Source organism: Magnolia sinica, chromosome 6, assembly GCF_029962835.1.
Source record: "Magnolia sinica isolate HGM2019 chromosome 6, MsV1, whole genome shotgun sequence".
Lineage (NCBI taxonomy): Eukaryota > Viridiplantae > Streptophyta > Magnoliopsida > Magnoliales > Magnoliaceae > Magnolia > Magnolia sinica.
Genome location: NC_080578.1, coordinates 34,925,804 through 34,950,556, shown reverse-complemented (window position 1 = coordinate 34,950,556; position 24,753 = coordinate 34,925,804). Strand labels below are relative to the sequence as shown.

The 24,753-nt window shown below is 40.1% G+C and overlaps 1 protein-coding gene across 1 annotated transcript; it reads left to right on the top strand.

The window, feature by feature from the left end:
* The first annotated feature begins 20,237 nt into the window (after positions 1-20,237).
* Positions 20,238-22,884, top strand: LOC131249591 (putative disease resistance protein RGA4). The gene is made up of 4 exons (XM_058250392.1): positions 20,238-20,552; positions 21,217-21,595; positions 21,765-22,039; positions 22,156-22,884. Exons 1-4 carry the CDS (start codon positions 20,238-20,240, stop codon positions 22,882-22,884), a joined length of 1,698 nt encoding a protein of 565 aa, XP_058106375.1.
* The last annotated feature ends 1,869 nt before the right edge of the window (positions 22,885-24,753 follow it).

Below are 24,753 nucleotides of genomic sequence, written 5' to 3'. Positions count from 1 at the left end.
TGTTGGAGTGTGATTTTAACCCATCTAAGGTAAGATAGGGTTCCAAATTACATCTTCCTTGATTTTTGTAACATGCATGTGTCTTATCCTCTGTTCTATGCAATGCAGGGACCCGACACCTCGAGCTTGCAGACCCGGCGTCGCTAGAACCATCTCAGCAACCTTCGACTAAGAATAGGTGAGGACCATTACCTTTAGGTGGCCAGTTATCACGCCTAGTATAAGTTTAATGAACTTGTTTAGTGAATGTTAGTGCATGTGGCTGAATTTAATGACATAATTAGGGTAATGAATTAAAAATTGCTGAAATTATGGAAGGGCATTAGGCCCCAAACCCCCAAACAATTAATTAACAAATTTGCATGCCGTGTTGGATACGAAATTATAGATTTTTCCAAATTATTGCTAGTTAATTGTGCTTTTCCTTGTTTGGTATTAACTATGCCTAACATGATGACATAAAGTGTTGTAAATTGCTATTTGGTATTTGAGTCCTTGATTTTTTGAACTAGTGAGTAATTATGATTGAATAAAGGCATGAAATGTCGTGGATTGGCTGATTGGTCGAGTCACTTATCTGGATTTTCAATGCATGGCTAAACTATATGATGTATGTTGACCTGTGGATAAATTAGTTTAGTGCATTGCTATATGGCTGTCCACATAATTGTATAGGCTGGAATATGTTACATAGAACCCGTAAATTTGTGTAGAACTTTGTGTGTGGCTGTTCATGTATTGATTATACTGAAATTGTGTCTGCCATATATGAATTATATCCAAGGAATCCATGTTTTGTTGTGAAATGTTGCATATTCCCCTATGGATTGGCCAATTACTTGGAATTTCTTGGGCAGTCCTGTTGGACCTATCCGTGAGTAAATCTGGCCTGAATAGTTGAACTATAGGTTGTTGGCCGTAGTTGGACTACACGAGATAATGTTCTCAAGCCGATTAGCTACGGTTCAGCTCGTTGAGGCATATTGCCTATAAGTCGACCATCCTTATACGTTAACCATGTTTGATCATGCCTGTATGAACCCAAAGTACCCTTAGACCATTGTACCCACTTCTAATTAGTATGTACTACCTACAAAGTTTCATGAGCCGGGGATAGTGGTATGGGATACTATGCCTGTGCTGTCGGCTTATGCTAGGGTGACGAGCCTCTCCGTAGTGTCCATTGAGCACTTAGACTCATCAGCCGGGAATGGTGGTATGAGACACTGTACTCGTATTGTCGGCCTGTGTTGAAGTGACGACCTCCCTATAATGACAGCGAGTAGGACATCTAAGTCCCAATCTGTTTCGTTTATATTTATACTACTCTTCGGGATTGACGACCCCAAAATAGGCCTAAGGGTCGTGAGAGTCACATGACCACGGCCCCTGAGCCGCGCAATCAGGTTAGGGCAACAACTCCATTAGAGTATTCTGATTTTCCCAACCTGCTGAGTGAATGAACTTAACTAATCAACCTGGCTAACATGTTCCATGGCATTGCATTTATTATTTTGGCGATTATGTAGTTGTGGTCGCTTTGAGGGAGTGTTGGTTTATTGCGAACGTGAGATGTCATCACTTGAGGGAGTGTTGGTTTGAAAGGAGCATGCATCATATCATGACCATACATTTACATTAACAACAATGTTTAAGATTCTATGCTGTTTGTTGTTCATTAAATGTATCCTATGCATGATAATTCGTATGCCTATTGCTAATGGTACCACTGAGTTGATTACTCACTCCTACTCCGGGACGGTGTTCTAAAATACTAACTAGAACCCGATATAGATGCAAGTATCCTGGAGCAACACACATTGGACGATGTCACTGCTGACGTCGACGAGGAATGGGCGTACTACCAGGAGTTTAGAGGTCCTTATTAGCAAGGTGGATGTTGGCGGGACTGGGCTAGAGCCCATATCATTTTGGGGAGTGATGAGTGTATGGGATTAGATCCCTGGATGACTGTTATTTTAAATTTATTAAGTCATTATGGTGAATATGAATTTACTAAGGAATTTTAAACTTGTTAGTAGCACTTGAAACTTAAATACCTGATTAGCGATTAAATATGCTTAGCTTAATTCATCATTACTTATTAATACCTGTTAATTGTATGCATTAATGACTCATTATTGCACACGTGGCAATTGAGAATTCGGGAGCTGAGTAGCTACTCGGTCCTCGAATTTCGGGGCGCTACAATTATGGCCACAAATTCCGCATGAGTCACATAAAGGATTGTCTTTACAAATGTAATAAGGTGGTCAAATTTCTTACACCAATGACACTAAACATGAGACATATCACATCTCCCTAATGATGCTAAAAGGACCAATTTCAATGTAGACGGGATTTGGGATGTATAGCTTTGAGACGTTGTTCTTCTGCCAATTAGTCAGACATCATGGCACTCATGATAGAGAGTGGACTGCGGTTGAGTAACGCCACTCGATAATGCTCAAAATCAGGGTGTAGTTTCAAAAGAAACTATCGGACATGAATGTGCTCTTGCATATTCTGGAAAATGGTGATGGCATCTGATTTGAGCCAATCCATATTCTACCTATACAATCGAGCATTATTGCTCTACTAATAGATCATTTTTTGACTATGTGGTTTGATGAGTTAAACCCATGGCAATTGTCTTCTCAACCGAGTCTAATATACATGTGATAATCTTTCCGTTCATTATTTTCCAATCAACCATTTCTCTTGGCTCATTTATTGTATGATACATACTATCAACTATACTCCACAATCCATGTCCTTCAAGAAAATTCTCAAAGTGAATAGACCGAAGTTCATAATTTTTACCATCAAAGGTACAGTGAAAAGAAATCTCTCGATCCATGATATATGCGAGCAAACTAAAAATGCATTGAAGATGCAAATGTGAGATGTACCTGGCGATGGATGGATGGTAGTTACCAACCACAATTAAAGTGATAAGATGGTCCACAAATCATGGCCACACATATCCAACAAGAAAGAGAAATGGTGTGAGAGAAAATCGGAAACAAATAGGGATGATAACCCTTCGAGTAACAATAATCAGTCGATGAAAGAGCTTTTAATATGGATGGATGAAAACAAAAATGGAAACGTCCCAACAATCATATTGCATACTTGGCACTTACCTGGCGTTGTGAACCCATCCTGGTACACTTGCCATTGCATAGGGGGAGCGGATTAGGCGCAGCCCTGCCTCACCCAACACAGTGCAGCACTGACAGTGGGGTTGACCCTAATGTATGTATTGTATATCCATTCCTTCCATCTGTTTGTCCATATAATTTTAGGCCATGAACCTAAAAAAGAAATAAATCCAAATATCAAGTGCACCACACCATAGGCAATATTGGTGATTGAATGCCGGCCACCACAATCTTTATTTACCTTCCCAACCTGTTGATAAGATCACACAGATTTGGATGAATAAAAAAAAAAACCATCTTGATGAAAAACTTTTATGGTCCACGACAAGTTTTTAACAATTAATCACTATTATTTCTTGTAGTGTGGTCTATCTAGGATTTGAGTCTGCTTGACTTTTGGGCTCATGACCTAAATTGATTTGGAAAAATGGATGGACCACGTGGATATACAATACATCATCAAAATGGCTACAAGGTAAGGGTTGCACCATGTTAGGTGAGGCAACTTGATCCAAATTACTTTTGTGGCTCCCAAGAAGTTTTTAGTGGTCTGAGTTCAATCCCTACTATGTGGTCCACCTAAGATTTTGGAACTACCTCACTTTTAGGACCATGCCCTAGAATAAATTGGCAAATCGGTTGGATAGCACATACACCGAGGTGGGCCCATGGTCAGGGCCTCACCCACTAAGCAAATATCCCGGCCTCACCTAACCGGAAGCCGTTTGGGTCTTGCCCCCGCCTCACCATAATCCATCCAGGCAAGTTGGGCTCTATGGAGCCCATCATGATGTATGTATTTTATCCACACCGTCTATCTATTTTGCCATATCATTTTAATATATGAATTAAAAAATAAGAGAGATGCAAAACTCAAGTGGACCACACAGTTGGAATTGAATGGCCACATTTAAAAACTTCTTGGGAGCTGCAGAAGTTTTGAATCAAACTGATAGTTGTGTTTTTTCTTTATACATATCTGTATGACCTCATGAATTAGTTGGATGGAAAATAAACATCATGGTGGCCTCCAGGAAGGATTCAACGTTGGGTGTCATTATTAGTGCTGCTTTCATGTGGTGGGGTCCGCTTGAACTTGGGATCTGCCTCATCTTTTGGATTATACAGGGTGGTGATTGGGTACTGCCCTCACTAGGACCTAGCTAGGGATAGATGGTCCTGCTGACCATGATGCATGTGTTTTATCTACACTTTTCATCTATTTTGAAAAATCATTTTAGATAATGAGCCCAAAAATGAGACAGATTGAATGCTCAAGCAGACCATACCACAGAAACACTGGGGATTGAATGCCAACAGCTGAAAACCTCTTAAGAGGCCACACATTTTTTTTTTTTTTTTTGATTAAGCTGATCATATATATATATATTCCCCTTCATTTAGGTATGACCTTATGGTAAGATTGGATGTAAAAAAAAAAAAAAAAAAAACATCATGGTGGGCCCTAGGAAGGTTTCAACTATGGGGGCCATTGTCACCATTCCTTCAATTAAGGTTGTGCCTCTGTATAAAAACCTTCAGGCTGGGGTCAAGCTAAACATTTTGGCCCATCATGGACCCAGGTTGAATTTGGGCTTAGATTAAAAAATTGGGATGGGCTTGATTAGAGGTTGACATAACCCTATCTTGTCCCATTGATTTGCTTTATAAATGTTAGCCTACAAAATAAATGGACGGGCTTTTACACTGACTTTTATATACAAATCCCATCAGACTTCTATATTAAGAAGGTTAATGAAAGTAGAATGGTAGAATTATAAAGAACTCTACACTTGGAAGAGGATTCTTTTTTGTTATTTTACATCCTTTAAACTACACATGGTATATAGGATCAACTCATGTTCCAACATGGCATATGTGCTTGAAATCCAAGCTGTACTCTGTATAACACCCTCTTGTAAAAATCAAGTTCTTCTGCACATGAACAGTTAAAAATATATATTAGCCTAAAATGTCTTTCGTACATGCTTTTTATTTTTTATTTTTTTATTTTTATTTTTTTATTTTTATAATACACTATAGCTCATTTATTAATGGAAAAGCCAAAGCTTTCCCTAAAAGCATCTAAACAGTGGGCCCAATCTAATGGATGGCTTGGATCTCACAAATGCATGGCGCATGTGGCATGAACTTATATAAAGGAAATATTTTGTTAAAAGAGCAGCAAGTTAATTACATGCCGTGTCAAACATGTATGGCAACCAGCAAATGGTTAATTTGGGGAGAAGTAGGCTCCTCTAGATTCCCTGTGGAATAAGTTTATGTTGTGTTGTGTGTGGGGTTCACTTTAGTGTGTTTATGGCATCCAACCTATCCATCATGGTTTCCCCAGGTCGGATTTCCGAAAAAACTCATTCTCATCCAATAACCATCACCTAAGCCACTTAGCCCACTCCAACTCTCCTAAGATCATCAAGCTTATGGACATCAACGCCCTTGTGCACTCCTATCCACTCACCCTTGCCATCTCCCAAGCAATCAAGTGTAATCCTTTGGTGTCTTGGCTTGCATCCAAGCATCTCAAGCAACGGGTGCCTGGTCAAGTTGCAAGCCTAAGATCTAGGCTAGTCAGTCTTTGCATTTGAATTTCATCATCTGTATCATTAGACATCCTATCCAATTCCCTTATTTTTTTAGGCTTTCTCTAGATATATGATATGTGAGTTGTTGAATTTTCGGATCTTATCATTCCAGAAACTTGAGACAACCTAGTTCTTTTTCGTTCTTTTAGTTTTTCTTAAATATCAGTTGTGGATTAGAGTGTCTGATGTAGGACGTGGAGCAAGCACCTGCCTATCACGAATGGAATGGAAGAAGTTAAAAAGAAACCAACAAAATTTCAGCATAATTTAATCAAATTTCAACATAATTCAATCGATCGGGGTCGATCGAGCAAACTGATCGATTCAATTGATCGACCGATTGATTAAGTCGATCTATCAATGGAAATTTGAATTTAGATGAAAAGCTTGCTGGACAATTTTTGCTCAGTTCGATTGACTGACAGATCGGGTTAATCGATCGAAACAAATGCAATTTTTGGGTTTTTGGTCTCCAAACATTTCACGCCATTCCAATCGATCAATCAATGGTCGGCAGAAACTTGTGCATTTTCTAGTTTTTGTTTCCTTATTTGTCCATGTCTTTTCTAATTATATCTTAAGGTTTTTTTTAAGAATATTTAAGCAGACTTCTAATTATATCTTAAGGTTTTTTTTAAAAGAATATTTAAGCATGCAAACTCTCTCTCTCTCTCTCTCTCTCTCTCTCTCTTAAATTTATTATAAAACTTTTCAAAATTTTCTTATTTCTCTCGTGAATTTTAGAAACTTCTCTAATGGATTTAAGAAAGTCTTATTGATTTAAGGTGTTTATTATTTAAGGAAGACGGTGATCATCCTCATTATATCCTCCCTTGTGTTTGTCTCCTTCGTTCTTATGTAACTATCTTCAAGTCCAACACTAACAATTACGAGGTGCTTGTTTATGGTTAAGTAGTAGGAGTTAGGTCTATTTGTTGCCTTAATTTTAGTTCGTCTTGGATATTGAGTATCCAGTGGAGTGCATCTCATACTCTTCCATGGCTATCTTCAAGTTGTACTTCAATAGTCATGATACTATCATTTGTGATGGAATTTGCTAGCAATAAGGCTTGCTAGCAATGAGATTTGCAACAAAATTAGCCCCTCGCTAAATCCCACACTATAAGTTACATCCCACGAACGTTTGATAAAAATCAGATTGACAATGGCAATGTTTGAGAGAAGTAAAAAAAAACTGTGATTTAATAAAAATCTAGATTAAAAAAAAATAATAATAAGTTTGAATAAAGTTGATAATTTTGTAAATAAAAATAGATTTTGAAAAAAATTAATTAAAAAGTTAATTATTATTATTATTGTGATTTTGAATAAGAAGGTTTAAATATTCAAAAAAGAAGTAACAATAGTTGAGAAAGATGTAGAGTTTGAAAAGAATTGATATTTAAAAAAAATTTGAAATGTTATAAAAATTCAACATTTAAAAAAAGTGATACTTTTTTAAAAAGTTGATAAGTTCGAAAAGTAAATAGATATTGAAAAAAATTGACATTTTGAAGAAAAATGAGATTTTGAAAAAAATTATATTCAAATAGTTTGAAAAAAATGACATTTTGCATTGAAATGGAGAGGTTTGAAAAAAATAGAAGTACTGAAAAAAGTGAAATTAAAAAATTTAAGATTTTGACAATAAGTTACCATTTTGAAAAGAACATTAAGAAGTTTAAATTTTTTTGACAATGTTTATAAAAATTGAGATTTTTAGAAGTCCGAAGATTTTGCCCAAATTTAACATTTTGAAAAGAAAATGAAGAAGTTTCAGAAGTTTGAATAAAATTTATTAATTTACAAAAATTATATTTTGAAAAAAAGAAATTGAGATTTTGTATTTAAAAAAAGTTAAAAAGTTTGATTTTAAAAAATGAGATTTTGAATAAAACAAATTGAGAAGTTTAAAAAAGAAATTGACATTTTAAGAAGAAATGGAGATTTGGAAAAAAAAATACAAACAATTTGAAATTGTATTTAAAAAAATAATTGAGAAGTTAGAAAGAAATGAGAAGTCTCATTTTATTTTTTTAAAAAGATATTTTGAAAAAAAAAAAGATTTTGGAAAAAAAAAAAAAGAGATTTAAAAAAATGAAGAAGTTCGGAAAAAAATTAAGATTAAAAAAAAAAATCGAGATGTTGAAAAAAAAAAGACATTTTGAAAAAGAAAATTGAAAAGTTTAAACAAATTATGATTTTGGAAAAAAATAATAAAAAAGTAAAAAAAAAATTGACAATGTTTGAGAAAAAAAATGTGTTTTAATAAAAAATCGAGATTTTGAAAAAAAAAAAAGGAAGTTTGAATAAAGTTGGTAATTTTGATGAAAAATTAGATTTTGATAAAAATTTAACATTTTGAAAAAAAAATTGAGAAGTTATAAATATTGTGATTTTGATTAACAAAGTTTAAATGTTAAAAAAATAACATTGTCTTAGAAATTTTGAGATTTTGAAAAGAATGTTAGAAGTTGGAAAAAATTGACATTTTAAAAACGTGGCTTTTTAAAAATTTAGACCTATTTGAAAAGCAATTTAATATTGAAAAAAAATGAATTTTTTTATAATGGAGAAATTTGATAAAAATTATTGAGATTGGAAATATATAAAACAAAAGCGGATTGCGAGTAACTCACTGCTCTTAGCGGTAAACTCTGTGAGGTCCACCATGATTTATGTTTTTTAACCGCTCCGTCCATCCATTTTTTGAAATAATTTTAGGACTTGAGGCCAAAAATGAATCATATGCAACGTTCAAATGGACCACACCACTGGAAACAGTTGAATTGAACTTTTACGTTGAAAGTCTCTTGGGGGCCACAGATGTTTTGGATCAAGCTTATATTGAAATTGACCGTACTCGCCTCAAAGTTTGGGTCAATTACTTAGAAAGCTATGTCATTCCATATATTATAAGAAAGGCCTTCTGACATGCTTCAGAAAATTACTTGGACCAAAATGCCCTTGTCTTTATTTTAGTAGCTGTATAGTTTTCCAGGGAAGAAGAAACGTCGTATTTAATGCCAAGAAAGTGATGTGTACGGAACCCTTTTTGCGTGCCGGCAAGGACCAAGCTCGTGAGCCCCACTGTTACGCCTCATACTCGGAAACCGGGCTCACAAAATTTTCGATCGCCGAATCTAGTGCCGACAGCCTCCGTAGTACCCCATTCTCGGTTCGTAGTGTCCACATGCCAGATTTCGATCCTGGGATCATATAAAGATGATTTTTCAATGTACATTTAACTCGTAATAAGCATCACCACAAGTTTACCCAAATCACAAAGGCAACATCATCATCACATATCCACTAATATAAACATTTGAATACAGTGTTGAAAGGGAAATACATATGACAAAATCAAAACTCCAAAGGTCCGTTGCATACTCCAAGCTCAACGCTCCTGCAACCTAATGCCACCTGCACGCATCTATCGTGCATAAGCTTATAGAAAGCTTAGTGGGTGGTGAAAGTATGTGCACAAGGTAAGTGCCAAGTAAGCAATATCAGAGTAAGCAGAAATATTGATAAATCCATAAATCATACAATATCAGAAATACCGGCAAGATCATAAATCATACGATATCAGAGTAATGCGAAAACATGCTGATAGGCACATAAATACCATCAGCCTTATCCAGGCTATGCGATGCAAAAATATAATAAAAACAATATCATATACTGATGAAGCAATGTAGATCGACTATGTAATGCAGGGACAGTAAGCCAAATATCAGATGCTGATGATGCAATGCAATATGCGGTGCGAATGAAATGACCAAGATGGAGTGAAGTCGGGATAATAGTTTGTAGTATCGCAGGCTATGGGGTTCATCACAAGGGACTTCTATCCAAACCAGTCCCATACCTAAATTTGGATAGCCGGACTCAATGTAGTAGACTCCCGATCTCAGGTTAGTTGCGCACTCAACCAAAATCCTTGCCATTACGAAGGTACATAACAATTAGTTGTGCACCACCAACCTGAGTGGATAGTGAATGAATGAATGAATATGCAACTCCTACTCGATAAGTCTATATATTAGTACGGTTTCTCTCTGGGATCAGCACCGGGGTCTAGTATACTATACATGCAAATCGCCGCTCACTGATGCGTGACCATACAAGTGGAAGAGACCTCACCATTCGCCTGACCAGTAGTCAGCCAATATCTATCTGGCACGTCGATAGGGGACCCATTCATGAGCTGGTCAAACTCAGCTTAGCAATGCCCCCTACTCTTGGGTGGGTAGGGCTACACCCCCTCCCAACCGACCATGACATAGTGAGAGACGTGGCCTCCTGGTATTTGGCCCTCATGCGCTTATATATATCCACTCGGTGTCGACGTTGGGACATTTTCTGGCCACGAAGGTTTAAGAATTTTCACCCAGGGACATCTATGACTCCCGTATGCTAGAACCAAACATTTTCGGTGTCCCATCTGACCATCCACGATATGCTTGTGGAGGCTATGACCCTGATATCGCTAGGGCGTATAGTAGTCACAACACATAATGTAAGATGCATGAGTCATACAATCCAGTCATGCATCAATCCTGCGCATACCGTGCGCTCATGTGAGATAACCTCCACTTATCAGGGAGTCTTTTAACAACCTGCTCAATGACAAATGCAATGGTCAACCACATCTTATAACAAACATGCAGATAATGCGCATGGGCATGGATCATGATGCTATGCTGTCACATACTCATAATCAGTATTAATAACCGGCATCAACAATCGACCTCGACAATGTGGACATTTAACTAACATTGCCACCAAGGAATGACCCACATAGAGCCTAACATATAGTGGACCCATGGCTTCGCACAAGGCCTAACATACAACACTATAGGCCTTACTCAAGAGCTTAATACATATCATGATGGGCCTAATATACATCACAATGGGCTTCATCGCCTGGCCCTCAAATGCATCACAATGGGCCTCATCACATAGACCTCATATCATCATATTAGGCCTTAAACACAAGACAAATACACATCACAATAGGTCTCAACTACGGGCCGTATATACATCATATGGGTTTTGACAATTTCCCTCAGCAATCGAAATTGGCCTCGACAATCGGAATCAGGCTCTGAAAAGGCCAAGCTATGTCCTAGAGGGTGGGTGATTAGGACTATGCCAAATTTAAAATAATGACAGCGGAATTAAATAATGTGATAGCCAAATAAAAGAAATCAATTCACAATGCTTAAATGGAAAACAGCCTCAATAATCAAATATTGAGAGATTGAAACAAATACAGTTCTAAGGACAACCTTACACCATAAAAACCAAGGGTTTATGGCAGGACAACCTTATTTCTTGAACGTTCTTTGAATCAAAAACTCAAACCGAAAAGGAATAAATAAATAGTAAGGAATTGAGATAAATTGCAAGAATTTAAATCTAAATTATTACAACATTCCTCACTTTGCTTGAAATACAAATATTACAACATTCACATCCACACATACATTCCACAAACTTGAATGATAAAAGATAAGAATTTAAGCAAACATTCAAATCACAAAACACAAGGAATTATAGTGGTTTGCCTGTGTGTTCACCAACTGTTAAACAACAGCCACACAACTACTCCATTCCTAATATCCTCACACAGGGGATATTAGCGTTCACTATCAAAATAGGTTTCACAGGGTTCACCTAAAACCTTCACAATTGTGTCTTTTTAACTTGGTCTTACACAATCCAAAAACCCACACTTTCTGAGTTTTCTGGCTCTCCTCAGATAACCAACACAATGAGATTTTTCTGACTCAATCTCAAAAGAAACCAAAAGAATGTAAATTACATAAAAGTAAAATATCTGGATTTCTCCTTTTTGTAGTAGCCCGGTAGAACCAATCGGAGTAGATGTTCGAATCAACGTTCAATGTCCAATACTCACTTTACAATGGTTCTAAGTTCTAATTGATTTTAAATTAAATCAAATGTGCGTAGCTCTATTTGATTTTGATTCTAAGAAGAAGGAATACAACTATTCCTTTTTTCAAATAAGATTGGAATATAGGAATAAATTCAAATAAGAAAAGCTAACAAAAAGAATATTAAATATGCACAAAGTAGCTTAAAATGAACAAACTTATCTTAGAGTAGAGGCTTGAGTTTTCTTGAAATTAATCGATAAAAAACTCTGAAATTCGTGTTCAATTTATAGATGAAAAGATCACGTCTACGACCGGTCTTAGGAACCCTTCGACTGGTCGTAGAACCAACGGCATTTTGAAATTTTTGAGCGCGATCTTAAAAACTGTTCTACGACTGGTCTTAGGGAGTTTATGACTAGTCGTAGACCATCTACGACCGGTTGTAGCTGACCCAGGACTGGTCGTAGACAACCAGGTTTGGATGCTGGAGTTTGAGTCGTAGTTCTAGGACTGGTCGAAGGTCGAGTCGTGACCTCCCTACGACCGGTCGAACAGTCTCCAGGACTGGTCTTAGAGTAACCAAAAAATTTTGAAAATCTTCAACAACTTAGGACTGGTCGTGAAATTTCTTGGACTGGTCGAACCAGTGCTAGGATTAGTCGAACAAGGTCCAAGACTAGTCTTAGAACAGACTAATTCATATAAATAGATTCATTTTGAATTATGTATACAAAATGACCTACCCTAAGGTCAATCTAAGGTCTATCATACCCGGGACATGAAGTATGAACATTGAACTTCATCCTTTTAGATGTAGGCTGACCTTTGAACCTTATGAAGCTTGAGATCTCTATCATGATGTAGCTTGATCTTGAGATCTTCGAAAGCTTGAACTTAAACTTCATCTTGAGTTGTACTTGAGTCTTGAAATGTACATAAGTCTTGAAATGTACTCTTCTTATCGATGTAGCTCTGAACGTTGATGCTTAAAGTACATGACTTTACATTTCTTGAAGCAGAGCACCGTACATGTCTTGAACCATTGTGATGCAGTGTCTTGATCATATATATATCAACAAACAAACACAAGACACAGATAGAGGTTTTGGCACAACAAAATTTGACAATCAAAGGAGCATGAAACCATAACACTTACAGCCTCGATAATCGAAATTGACCTCGACAATCGAAATCGGCCTTGTCAAACGGAATCGGCCTCAATAATCAGAATCGGCCTCATTAATCGAATTGGTCTTGACAACCGGAATCAAAATCGGCCTCGACAATTAGAATTGGCCTCGACAATCGAAATCGGAATCGGCCTTGACAATCTGACTCGGCCTCGACAATCTGACTCGGCCTCAACATTCGGAATTAGCCTCGACAATCGGAATCGGAATCGACAATCGGTCTCGACAAACGAAATCGGCCTCGACACTCGGCCTAACAAAGGGCCTAAAAGAAGGCCACAATGTGGACATTTAACCATCACTGCCAAGCAATGTGGTCATTCAACCAACATTGCTCCCAAGGAGTGACCCATACAAAGGATTTATACACAGCATAATGGGCCATACATACATCGCATTGGGCCTCAACCATGGGCCTCGAATACATCATAATGGGCCTCATCATATGAGTCGAAAATACATCACAATGACCCTCATCGCATGGCCCGGAAACATATCACAATGCGCTGCTCACACGGGCCTAACACACATCATTATGGGCCACATCACATGGGCCTTCTACACAATACTATGGGCTGCTCACCTAGGCCTACTACACATCACTATGGGCCGCATTACATGGGCCTACTACATAACACTATGGACCACTCACATGGGCCTTCTAAACAACACTATGGGCCGCTCACATGGGCCTACTACATAACACTATGGGCCGCTCACATGAGGCCTACTACATAACACTATGGGCCGCCCACATGGGCCTTCTATATAACACTATGGGCCGCTCACATGGGCCTTCTATACAACACTATGGGCCGCTCACATGGGCTTACTACATAACACTATGGGCCGCTCACATGAGCCTTCTATACAACACTATGGGCCGCTCACATGGGCTTACTACATAACACTATGGGCCGCTCACATGGGCCTACTACATAACACTATGGGCCGCCCACATGGGCCTTCTACATAACACTATGGCCGCCCACATGGGCCTTCTACACATCACTATGGACCTTGCCCATAGGCCACAAATACATCACAATGGGCCTTACCCTTGGGACTCAGATTCAAGCAGGTGGGCCCTATCACACGGGCCTCAAATATAAGGCAGGTGGGCCCTATCACATGAGCCTAACACTCATCACTATGAGTCTCATTACATGAGCCGCATATACATCACGATGGGCCTCCTCACATGGGCTAAATACACATTATAGTGGGCCTCTCATACATCAAGTGGGCCGCATTAATGGGCCGCGCTAATGGGCCTCAAACACATCAAGTGGGATGCATGACATGGGCAGCTCGAATCAAGCACGTACATCACGTGGGGGCCACATGAATGGACGGTGTGAATATATAACATATATATTACAGTGGGTCCAACGTCTTGATGGACGGTGGAAACTTGGATTACATCTAAAATCATTTCAATAGTGGCAGGTGCAACATGTGTATCATTGTATACTATCATAGGAGTACATGGCTCACAAATGTGATCAGCACTGCCCAAACATTGTCCATGTACATCAGCGCTGTCCAAACATTGTCCAGCACCGTCCAGCACAATCTGGACAGTGTGGATGGAACAAATACATCACTGTGAGGCGTCCACCATCTAGACAATGGACGGTGTGGAATATCACATATATCATGGTGGTGTCCACGGGACTTGCTAACATTCCACATCAGTTGCATAGCTGGTGTGAAATACACCAGCCAATTTGCTTCTTAACAGTGGGTCCCCACGTGGGGCCCACCAGATATTATGAATATATTAATATTTATCATTATCATCATCATTATTATTATTATTATTATTATTATTATTATTATTATTATTATTCAAAAGGGCTCCATCCAGCGTCCAGGAAGGGATGTACGGCTGAGAGAATGGGTCCCACTGATCTGGACGATGGGATAAAACCCGTACATCACGGCTGGTCCACACGTCCTACGTGTGGGTGGCTTGAATATAACACATACCTCAACGGTGGGTCCCACATAGATGGACCACGCGGATATAAAGCATACATCACGGTGATTCCACACGAGGACGATGTGGATCCAAAACATACATCACATGGGCCACGGCAAAAAGGGATGGACGGTTGGAGGAATGCATGCATCATGGTGGATTTCCACGTCCAGATGTCTGGACGGTGTGAATGTAACATATGCATTGGGGTGGGGTCCCACCGTCCATCAGATGCACGGTGTGGATAGTAGGTGAGACCCCAGACCTTACTGTTTCAACACAGCAGCCGTGTAGCTAGTGCAAGGCAATCCAGCCAACCTACCATCTCAACAGGTGGGTCCCACGTGGGGCCCACCACTCATGATATATGTATATAATATATAAATATATTATTATATTATATTCTTCTTCTTTTTTTTTTAAAAAAATCGTCCAGACTCTGGACGTCCTTGATGGACGGATGACGTGAATATGAAATACATTCATCAGGTGGGTCCCACTTGCCACGTCTGGACGGTGGAGACCCTACACATGCACCTGGGTCCCACTGTCCAGCAATGGATGGACGGTATAGTTTACAACACATAAAAAGGTGGGCTCCACCGAATGCATACATCTGGTGGGTCCACACGTGTGGCCCACCAGCTCGTATCAAGCTAATATTTGTTTTTCCACTTCACACGGTCCAACAGCAATTGCTACTGGATGGTCTGGACGACCATTATCAAGGTGGGCCTATAAATCTGGCCAAAATGGATAGATGGTTAGGATATAACGCACACCTCATGATCAACCCACCGTCCGGGAATCTGGACGGTGTGGATCTGAAGCATACATCTGGCGGGTCCCACAAAGTTGGACGGCATGGATCAACATCAAGGTGGGCCACAAAAGGGAAGAGAGAGAGAGAGAGAGAGAGAGAGAGAGAGAGAGAGAGAGAGAGAGAGAGAATGGTGTGATGAGGGACCCTGCCACTATGGGCCCCTCTAGGATTTACAACACATACATCAAAAGGGTCCCACCACAAGTGGGCCTTACATCAAAATTTAAGATCAAATGATTTGAACACCCACCTTTGATCTTCTTGGACTTCTTCTTCCATCAACACATCATATAGCTTCGGGAGATGCATTTCAACGGTGGAGATGGTCTTTGGATGGTGGGATTGGGTGGTAGGGAGGCGGGCCACACCTAGCTTTCTTCATGGAAGCCATAGACGTTGGGTGCTTGAGTTGCTAGGAGAATGAGAGAGAGATGAGAGAGAGAGAGAGGTTGTAAGAGAGAGAGGGATGGGTGAGTGATGGGCTGAAAAGGTGAGTGATGGGTGAGTGAGTGATGGAAGTGTACTTGACATGTAAGGGTGTGTAAGAGAGAGTTTGACTTTGGGGATGGGTATTGTACTTGACATGTGAGGTGATTGATGGGATTTTTCTCTTGGGTTTTGTAACGCGCGGTGTTTTCCTCGAACTGAACGCCAGCCCACATCTCTTGGCCCGGGTCTCGCCTCGGCGCGCGAGACATGGCATCGGAACCTTGGAGACGGCGGTCGTAAGGGCGCAAGTCTTGGGTCGAGTCAACTCTTAAATACAGGATACGACTCAGGGTCACGCGCAACTGCCGATCACAGATTGCAGGTCACCAAAATTTGATCGGGAGGATCGTGGAAGCTTACGGAATAGTACGGTCTCGGATACGGGTCTTACACCCACATTGATGTATGTGTATAATCCATGCTGCCCATCCTTTTTGTCGTATCATTTTAGGACTAGGGCCCAGATATCAGCCTGATCCAGAATTCGTGTGGGCTACATAATAGAAAACAATGGGGACAATGGAACCCACTGTTGAAACTTTTCAAGCTCACTGTGATATTTGTTAGAAGTGGACACTGCTTAAGTTAGGGCTTTTTTGGGCCCATGTGGAGCAGGTCGACAATTTGGAGGGAATGGATCACCCCATTGTGGGGCTTAAGCTATGGTACCAATGGTTTGGTAGAAAAGGACGTGAACACGTTCAAAACCACGATCCATACAACATGACAACCACGACCCATATAACATGGCAACTACGACCCATGTAAACCACGACCCAAATGGGCCTACACTGATGTATGTGTATAATCCATTCCACCCATCCTTTTTGTCATGTCATTTTAGGGCTAGGGCCCAAATATTAGCCTGATCCAGTGCTTTTATGGCCCACAAAATAGAAAATAATGGTGACTATTGAAAGTTTCTATGCTCACTGGGATATTTGTTAGAAGTGGACATTGCCCAAGTTAGGACTTTTTGGGCCTACGCCGAGTTGGTCGACAAGGTGGATGGATCGGATCACCCCATTGAGGGCCTTAAGCTACGGTACCAATGGTTTGGTAGAAAAGGAATTGAACATGTTGAAAACCACAATCCATACAACATGACAACCATGACCCATATAACATGACAACTATGACCCATGCAAACCACGACCCAAATGGGCTGCAGTTGTATGGATTGTAGTTTTCATGTTATATGGGTCTTAATTGTTCTGTTATATGGGTCTCAGTTGTATGGATCACAGTTGTCCTATTATATGGGTTGTAGTTATCTTGTTATATGGGCCGCGGTTGCAGTTGTCCTGTTATATGGGTCTCAGTTGTTTAGATCGCAGTTGTCGTGTTATATGGGTTGTAGTTATCCTGTTATATGGGTCGAGGTCGCAGTTGTCCTGCTATATGAGTCGCAGCTATCCTGTTATATGGGACGCGGTCGTAGTTGTCCTGCTATATGGGTCTCAGTTGTATGGATCGTAGTTATCCTGTTATATGGGTCGTAGTTATCCTATTATATAGGTCGCGGTCACAGTTGTCCTATTATTTGGGTCTTAGTTGTATGGATCGCAGTTGTCTTGTTATTTGAGTCTCAGTTGTATGGATCGCAGTTGTCCTATTATATGGGTCGCAGTTATCCTGTTATATAGGCCGCTGTTGCAGTTGTCTTGTTATTTGGGTCGCAGTTGTCTTGTTATATGGGTCGTGGTTATCATGTTATATATGGCCCACAATGGGGTGATCTGATCCTTCCACCTTCTTGGCCAGCTTGCCGTGGGCCCAAAAAGTCCTGACCTGGGCCTACACCGATGTTTGTTAGAAGTGGACAATGCCCATGTCAACATTATTGATGTTTCAACAGTCACCATTATTTTCTATTATGTGGGCTACATGAGCACTGGATCAAGCTGATATTTGGCCCCTGGCCCTAAAATGACATGGCAAGATGGATGGGTGGCATATATTATACACATACATCAATGTGGGGCCAAGTCAGGATTTTTTAGGCCCACGACAAGCTGACCGACAAGGTGGATGGATTAGATCACCCCATTGTGGGCAATATATAACATAATAACCATGACCCATGACAACCACGACCCATATAACAGGATAACTGTGACCCGAATAACAGGACAACTGCGACCGCGACTCATATAACAGGATAACTGCGACCCATATAACAGGACAACTACGATCCATACAACTGAGACCCATATAACAGGACAACTGAGACCCAAATAATAGGACAACTGTGACCGCGACTCATATAACAAGATAACTATGACCCATATATTAGAACAAGTGCGATCCATACAATTGAGACCCATATAACAGGACAACTAAGACCCATATAATAAGACAATTGCGACTGCGACTCATATAATAAGCTAAATGTGATACATATAATAGGACAACTGTGATCCATACAACTGAGACCCATATAACAGGACAACTAAGACCCATATAATAGGACAACTGCGACCGCGACTCATATAACAGGATAACTACGACCCATATAACAGGACAACTGCGATTCATACAACTGAGACCCACATAACAGGACAACTAAGACCGCGACCCATATAACAGGATAGCTGCGACCGCGACCCATATAACAGGATAACTACGACCCATATAGTAGGACAACTGCGATCCATACAACTGAGACCCATATAATAGGACAACTAAGACCCATATAATAGGACAATTGCGATTGCGATCCATATAACAGGACAACTACGACCCATATAATATGACAACTGCGATTCATACAACTGAGACTCATATAACAGGACAACTAAGACCCAAATAATAGGACAATTGCGACCACGATCTATATAACAGGACAACTGCGATCCAGACAATTGAGACACATATAACAGGACAACTAAGACCCAAATAACAGGACAACTACGATCCATACAACTGCAGCCCATTTGGGTTGTGGTTTGCATGGGTCATAGTTGCTATGTTATATGGGTCGTGGTTGTCATGTGGTATGGATTGTGGTTTTCAACGTGTTCAATTCCGTTTCTATCAAACCATTGGTACCATTGCTTAAGGCCTACAATGGGGTGATCTGATCCATCCACCTTGTCGGCCAGCTCAGCGTGGGCCTAAAAAGTCCTAATTTGGGCAATGTCCACTTCTAACAAACATCATAGTGAGCTTGAAAACTTTCAACAGTCACTATTATTTTCTATTTTATGGGCCATAAAAGTACTGGATCGGGCTGATAGTTGGGCCCTAGCCCTAAAATGTCACGACAAAAAGGATGGGCGGAATGGATTATACACATACATCAGTGTGGGCCCATTTGGGTCGTGGTTTATATGGGTCGTAGTTGCCATGTTATATGGGTCGTGGTTGTCATGTTGTATGGATCGTGGTTTTGAACGTGTTCACGTCCTTTTCTACAAAACCATTGATACCATAGCTTAAGGCCCACAATGGGGTTATTCATTTCGTCTACCTTATCGGCCTGCTCCGCATGAACTCAAAAAAGTCCTGACTTATGCAGTGTCCACTTCTAACAAACATTACAGTGAGCTTGAAAAGTTTCAACTGTGGGTTCTATTGTCCCCATTGTTTTCTATTATGTGGCCCACACGAGCTCTGGATCAGGCCGATATCTAGGCCCAAGCCATTAAAATGACATGGCAAAAAGGATGGGCGGCATGGATTATACACATACATCAATGTGGGCCCCATGAGCTTGGTTCTTGCCCATGCGTAAAATAAGGGTTCTGTACACATCACTTTCTTGGCATTAAATACGATCTAACTTTTTCTTCCCTATCAAACTGTACAACTACTGAAACAAGAACAATTTTGGTCCAAGTAATTTTCAGAAGCATGCCAAACGCCCTTCTTATAATATATATGCAATGACCTAGCTTTCTAGGTAATTTGCCTAGAATTCGAGTCGAGTACGGTCATTCTTTTATTATTCTTTTCTACATTGGCAGCTTTGCACTGCCTCTCTCTCTCTCTCTCTCTCTCTCTCCCCGTTTCCTATTTCTATAACTTCTTTGAATCAAACTACTGCCTTCTTCCTATCAATACGAAAACAGAAAACATGGTTGATTTATTTGTTGATCCGTTGGTCTTGCTTGTAATAGAGAAATTGGGCAAAATTCTGAAAGATGAGGCAGTTTTGTTGGTGGGTGTCACCGACGATGTCAAAAAGCTTTCCCGTACCTTCACCTTGATCCAAGCTTTTGTTAAAGATGCTGAAACTCGGCGAGTGAAGGACGAAGCATTGAAGATCTGGTTGCAGAATCTCAAAGATGTGGCCTATGATGTGGATGACATATTAGATGAATGGATGACAGAAGCTCTCATATCACAAGCACCCGATGAAGGTGATGAGTCCTGTTTCAGCAAGATGAAAGTAAGAAACTTCCTCTCACCTATTACTTGCTTCAAACATGTCACGTTACGCCACAAAATTGGGAGTTGGATAAAGGAAGCGAGGGGTAGATAACATGATATCGCTGAAGAGAAGAATCAATTGGGTCTTAGAGCAGATAGTGGGGAGGGTGAGAGAGTGGATAGTGAATTGATCAGGCGGGGTGAGAACAGAGACCGAGAGACAAGCTCCTTAGTCAACCCACCGTCAGTGATAGGCAGAGAAGCTGAAAAAATGCAGGAGGTAACTGAGGTGCCCTTTGTCATTTCTATCGTTGGAATGGGGAGTTTGAGACCACCCTTGCTCAGCTCATCTACAATGATGAGAAAGTGAAGGGGCATTTTGACATGAAAATTTGGGTGTGTGTTTCTGAAGATTTTAATGTGAAACAGATTACGAAATCAATCATAAAATCTGCAAATGGGTCTAATTGTGATCATCTAGACCTGGACCCATTGCAACTTCTCCTCCGTGGTGTGTTGCAAGCAAAGTGATTCTTGCTGGTGCTTGATGACGTTTGGAGCAAAGACAGCGAGAAATGGGAGAAGCTGAGACTTCCCTTCCAAGCTGGTGCACCCGGGAGTCGAATCATTGTAACCATTCGTATTGAAGATCTTGCATGCATGATGGGAAGCACTGATCACAGAACAAACTGGCACTCTTATCCGACTATGATTGCTGGTTACTGTTCAGAAGTAAAGCGCTGGATCAACGGAGTGAAGAAGAGTGTTCTGAGCTGGAAGTGATTGGAAGGCAAATCGTAAAGAAATGTGGAGGGGTGCCTCTCGCTGCAAAGACAATAGGGAGTGTCATGCAGTTGAGAAGGACGAGAAGCCAGTGGGAGCTTGTCTTGCGAAGCAAGATGTGGAACTCAGGTGATGTCTTCGAAGGCATTTTACCAGCTTTGTTACTAAGCTACTATGATTTGCCTCCAGCTTTGAAGCAGTGCCTTGCATATTTCTCCATCTTTCCTAAAGATAGGGATATAAAGAAGGATACGATCGTCAAGTTATGGGTGGCACAAGGTTTCATCTGCTCCATTAATGGAAGTGAAGACAGAGGAAATCGGTGAACTGTATTTTGATGATTTGCTAAGGCGCTCACTGCTCCAAGATGCAGAAATCAATAGTTATGGCAGCATAGAATATTGCAGGATGCATGATTTAGTTCATGATCTTGCACAATATGTTGCAGGAAGTGATGGTTCAGTGGTGGAGATTAGCAAGGAAGCCTCGTTAAACCTAAATAATAATGTCCCGCATTCTTTTTTAGTTGACAATGACAAAGATGGTGATGAAGCCCATAAATTGGTGTCCATTTCGGCCACCTTGCATAAGGCGCACAAGTTGCGGACGTTGCTACTACAAGACTCAAGAATCTCCAGGGTGCCAGTCAAGTTATTTCATCATTTGAGACGCTTAAGAGCAATGGACTTGAGTCAAACTGACATCAAGAAATTGCCTTGGAGAGTAGGACAGTTGAAACACTTGAGATATCTTGATATATCTGACAGTGAGATCAAGAAATTGCCTAAGACCGTAGGGACAGTTGAAACACTTGAGATATCTTGATTTATCTGGCACAGACAGAGGAGTTGCCAGAGGAATTGAGTAATTGCATCAATTTACGGAAGCTAAGAAAACTGCCTAGAGGGATGAGGAAAATGATTAGCCTGAGACATCTTGAATTTGAAGGTTTAAATGATCTGAGGTACTTACCAGAGGTTAAAAGGAGACTAACAGAGCTTCGGACGCTAACGAAGTTCATTGTGGGGGGTGACGACCAAGTATGTAAATGTGGAGAACTGAAACACCTCAATCATCTTCAAGGCAGTCTTCGAATTACGGGCTTGCAAAATGTCAAGAGCAGGGACGAAGCTAGCGATGCAGAACTGCATGAGAAGCAGCACCTTCATGCTCTATACTTCGAGTACGATGACGATGAACCGTTGGATGATGAGGTGAAGAGGATGGAGGATGTGCTCGAAAGCCTCCAGCCTCACACAAACTTGAAAGACTTGAACATACAGTATTACAAAGGCTCCAAGCTTCCCAAGTGGATAGGGAATCCAATGTTCTCCAATCTAGTTGAGGTGAAACTCTCGCATTGCCTCAATTGTAAACAACTTCCAGGTCTTGGGAAACTACCGTCCCTTAATTTCCTTATTATTAAGGGAATGGTAGACGTGAAAAAAGTGGGTGGTGAATTTAGTCGGGATAATCAAAATGATAAAAGTAGTGGTGGTGGTGTCTCATTCCCCAACCGGAGACCCTGGTTTTCGAGAAAATGCCAAATTGGGAGGAGTGGGAATTGAGAGGTGGAGATGGAGAGGCTATGCCATCACTCCTTGAATTAGAAATAAGAGACTGCCCAAAGCTGAAGGCATTGCCCAACAACCTTCTACCTCTCCTCCAGATGTTGATTTCAGAAAGTATTAAGATGTTTTCAGAAGGGCCCTTACCTGTGCTCCCCCAACCTTAACCGTTTGAGGATTAATGGAATTCATGAGCTGACGTCACTACCTGGTGATTGGTTGGGACAACTAAGATCCCTCCAAACTCTGGAGATCAGGAATTGTCCACGGTTGGAGTCTCTACCAGAGGAGTTGGACAACTCAAAGCCCTCCAAACTCTGGAGATCTCTGATTGTCCACAGTTGAAGTCTATACCAACGGAGTTGGGACAACTCAAAGCTCCAAACTCTGCAGATCTCTGATTGTCCACAGTTGAAGTCTATACCAGTGGAGTTGGGACAACTAAGAGCCCTCCAAACTTCGGACATCTCCAATTGTCCACAGTTGAAGTCTATACCAGAGGAGTTGGGACAACTCAAAGCCCTTCAATCTTTGTGGATCTCTGATTGTCCACAGTTGGAGTCTATACCAGAGGAGTTGGGACAACTCAAAGCCCTCCAAACTCTTCATATCTGGAATTGTCCACTCTTAAAAGATTGCCCACATCAAGTATATCAGCATTATTTGATTTGAATGATCCACTCCAATACGAGCAGAGGAGGTGGAGGGCAAATCAACAACAGCTTTTCATTCGTGTTTGTTTCAAGGAATTGTGTACTTTTTATTTATTTATTTTCATTTTCATTTTTCTAATGGATTTACTTTTAATACATGTCAATTAATCTACATGACAGCCTGTTTACTTATTCCACGTATTGTTGTTTGTTGTTTTGGAGGTCAGGTTGTTTGCCCCCCTCCAACTTATGTAACTTTTCCTTTTATTAATAAAGCTTGCATTTTTATTGACCACCTTCACACACACACACACAAACAAAACAAAAGAAAAGGCAAAAAAAGAATAACACAAACGAAAATAAAGAAAATGTGACGTAGACTGTATAGTTGCCTTTTCTTAAAAATCAGTTATATAAGAGCATGAGATGGGCCACACGTATATTGGATGGTTAGTTTATCTTATCCGTTCATTTACTTCGATGTATATCTGTTGATTTTCTTATATTCTTCAAGGTTGATTTTCCGAGGCATTTAAATTGTACATGGGTCCCACTTGATTGTTCTTTTTTGTAATAGTATACATCCAAACTTTTCTTTTAATGGATTTAGAGTTATCTTTCAATAAATTGAGCCATTTGTCTGATGTGGCTCCCATTCATAAAATATCTTAGATTAGAACCTTTCAATCTTTTGATCTTTTGCTTCTATTCGTTTATAATAATTGAAAATAAAATCAGGCTTATTGACTTAACAGATAAACCATGCACATGATTTAGAGCCTTCCGGGTCGTTTGACACCATGGATTTGGGAGGATTTGAGGGGATTTCATATCCCCTATTTGTTTGACACCATAAAGTAATTGGGGATTTTAAATCCCCTCAAGCTAGGATTACATCTGAAGTCCTCCCATGAGTCACATGTGTAGCATGTGCATCAATAGACTACTAATCTTTTGGGCATGCGTACCACTTATGATATACTAAATAGTCATATTATCAAGTACATCACTAAAATTACTTTAATAGAATGATCTGTGCAGTCCAAACATTGTCCATGTAAATTAACGGTTAAAATTCATTGGTTAGTCACTCGGATGTGATCTTATGCTTGTGGCCCATCCGAGATTTGCAATTTCATTATTTTCGGCCAAATTTATCTATTTCAACAGGCTTATTACAAGCACTCTATCAAAAATTACATACAAACACTAATTA

What these genes read in the sequence shown, in the direction of transcription:
- LOC131249591 (XM_058250392.1), top strand. Translation starts at nt 20,238, where the DNA reads ATGGTTGATTTATTTGTTGATCCGTTGGTCTTGCTTGTAATAGAGAAA. An exon ending in CCTGTTTCAGCAAGATGAAA is followed by an intron (nt 20,553 to 21,216) that starts GTAAGAAACTTC and finishes CACTGATCACAG; the next exon opens with AACAAACTGGCACTCTTATC. An exon ending in TCAAGAAATTGCCTTGGAGA is followed by an intron (nt 22,040 to 22,155) that starts GTAGGACAGTTG and finishes TATCTGGCACAG; the next exon opens with ACAGAGGAGTTGCCAGAGGA.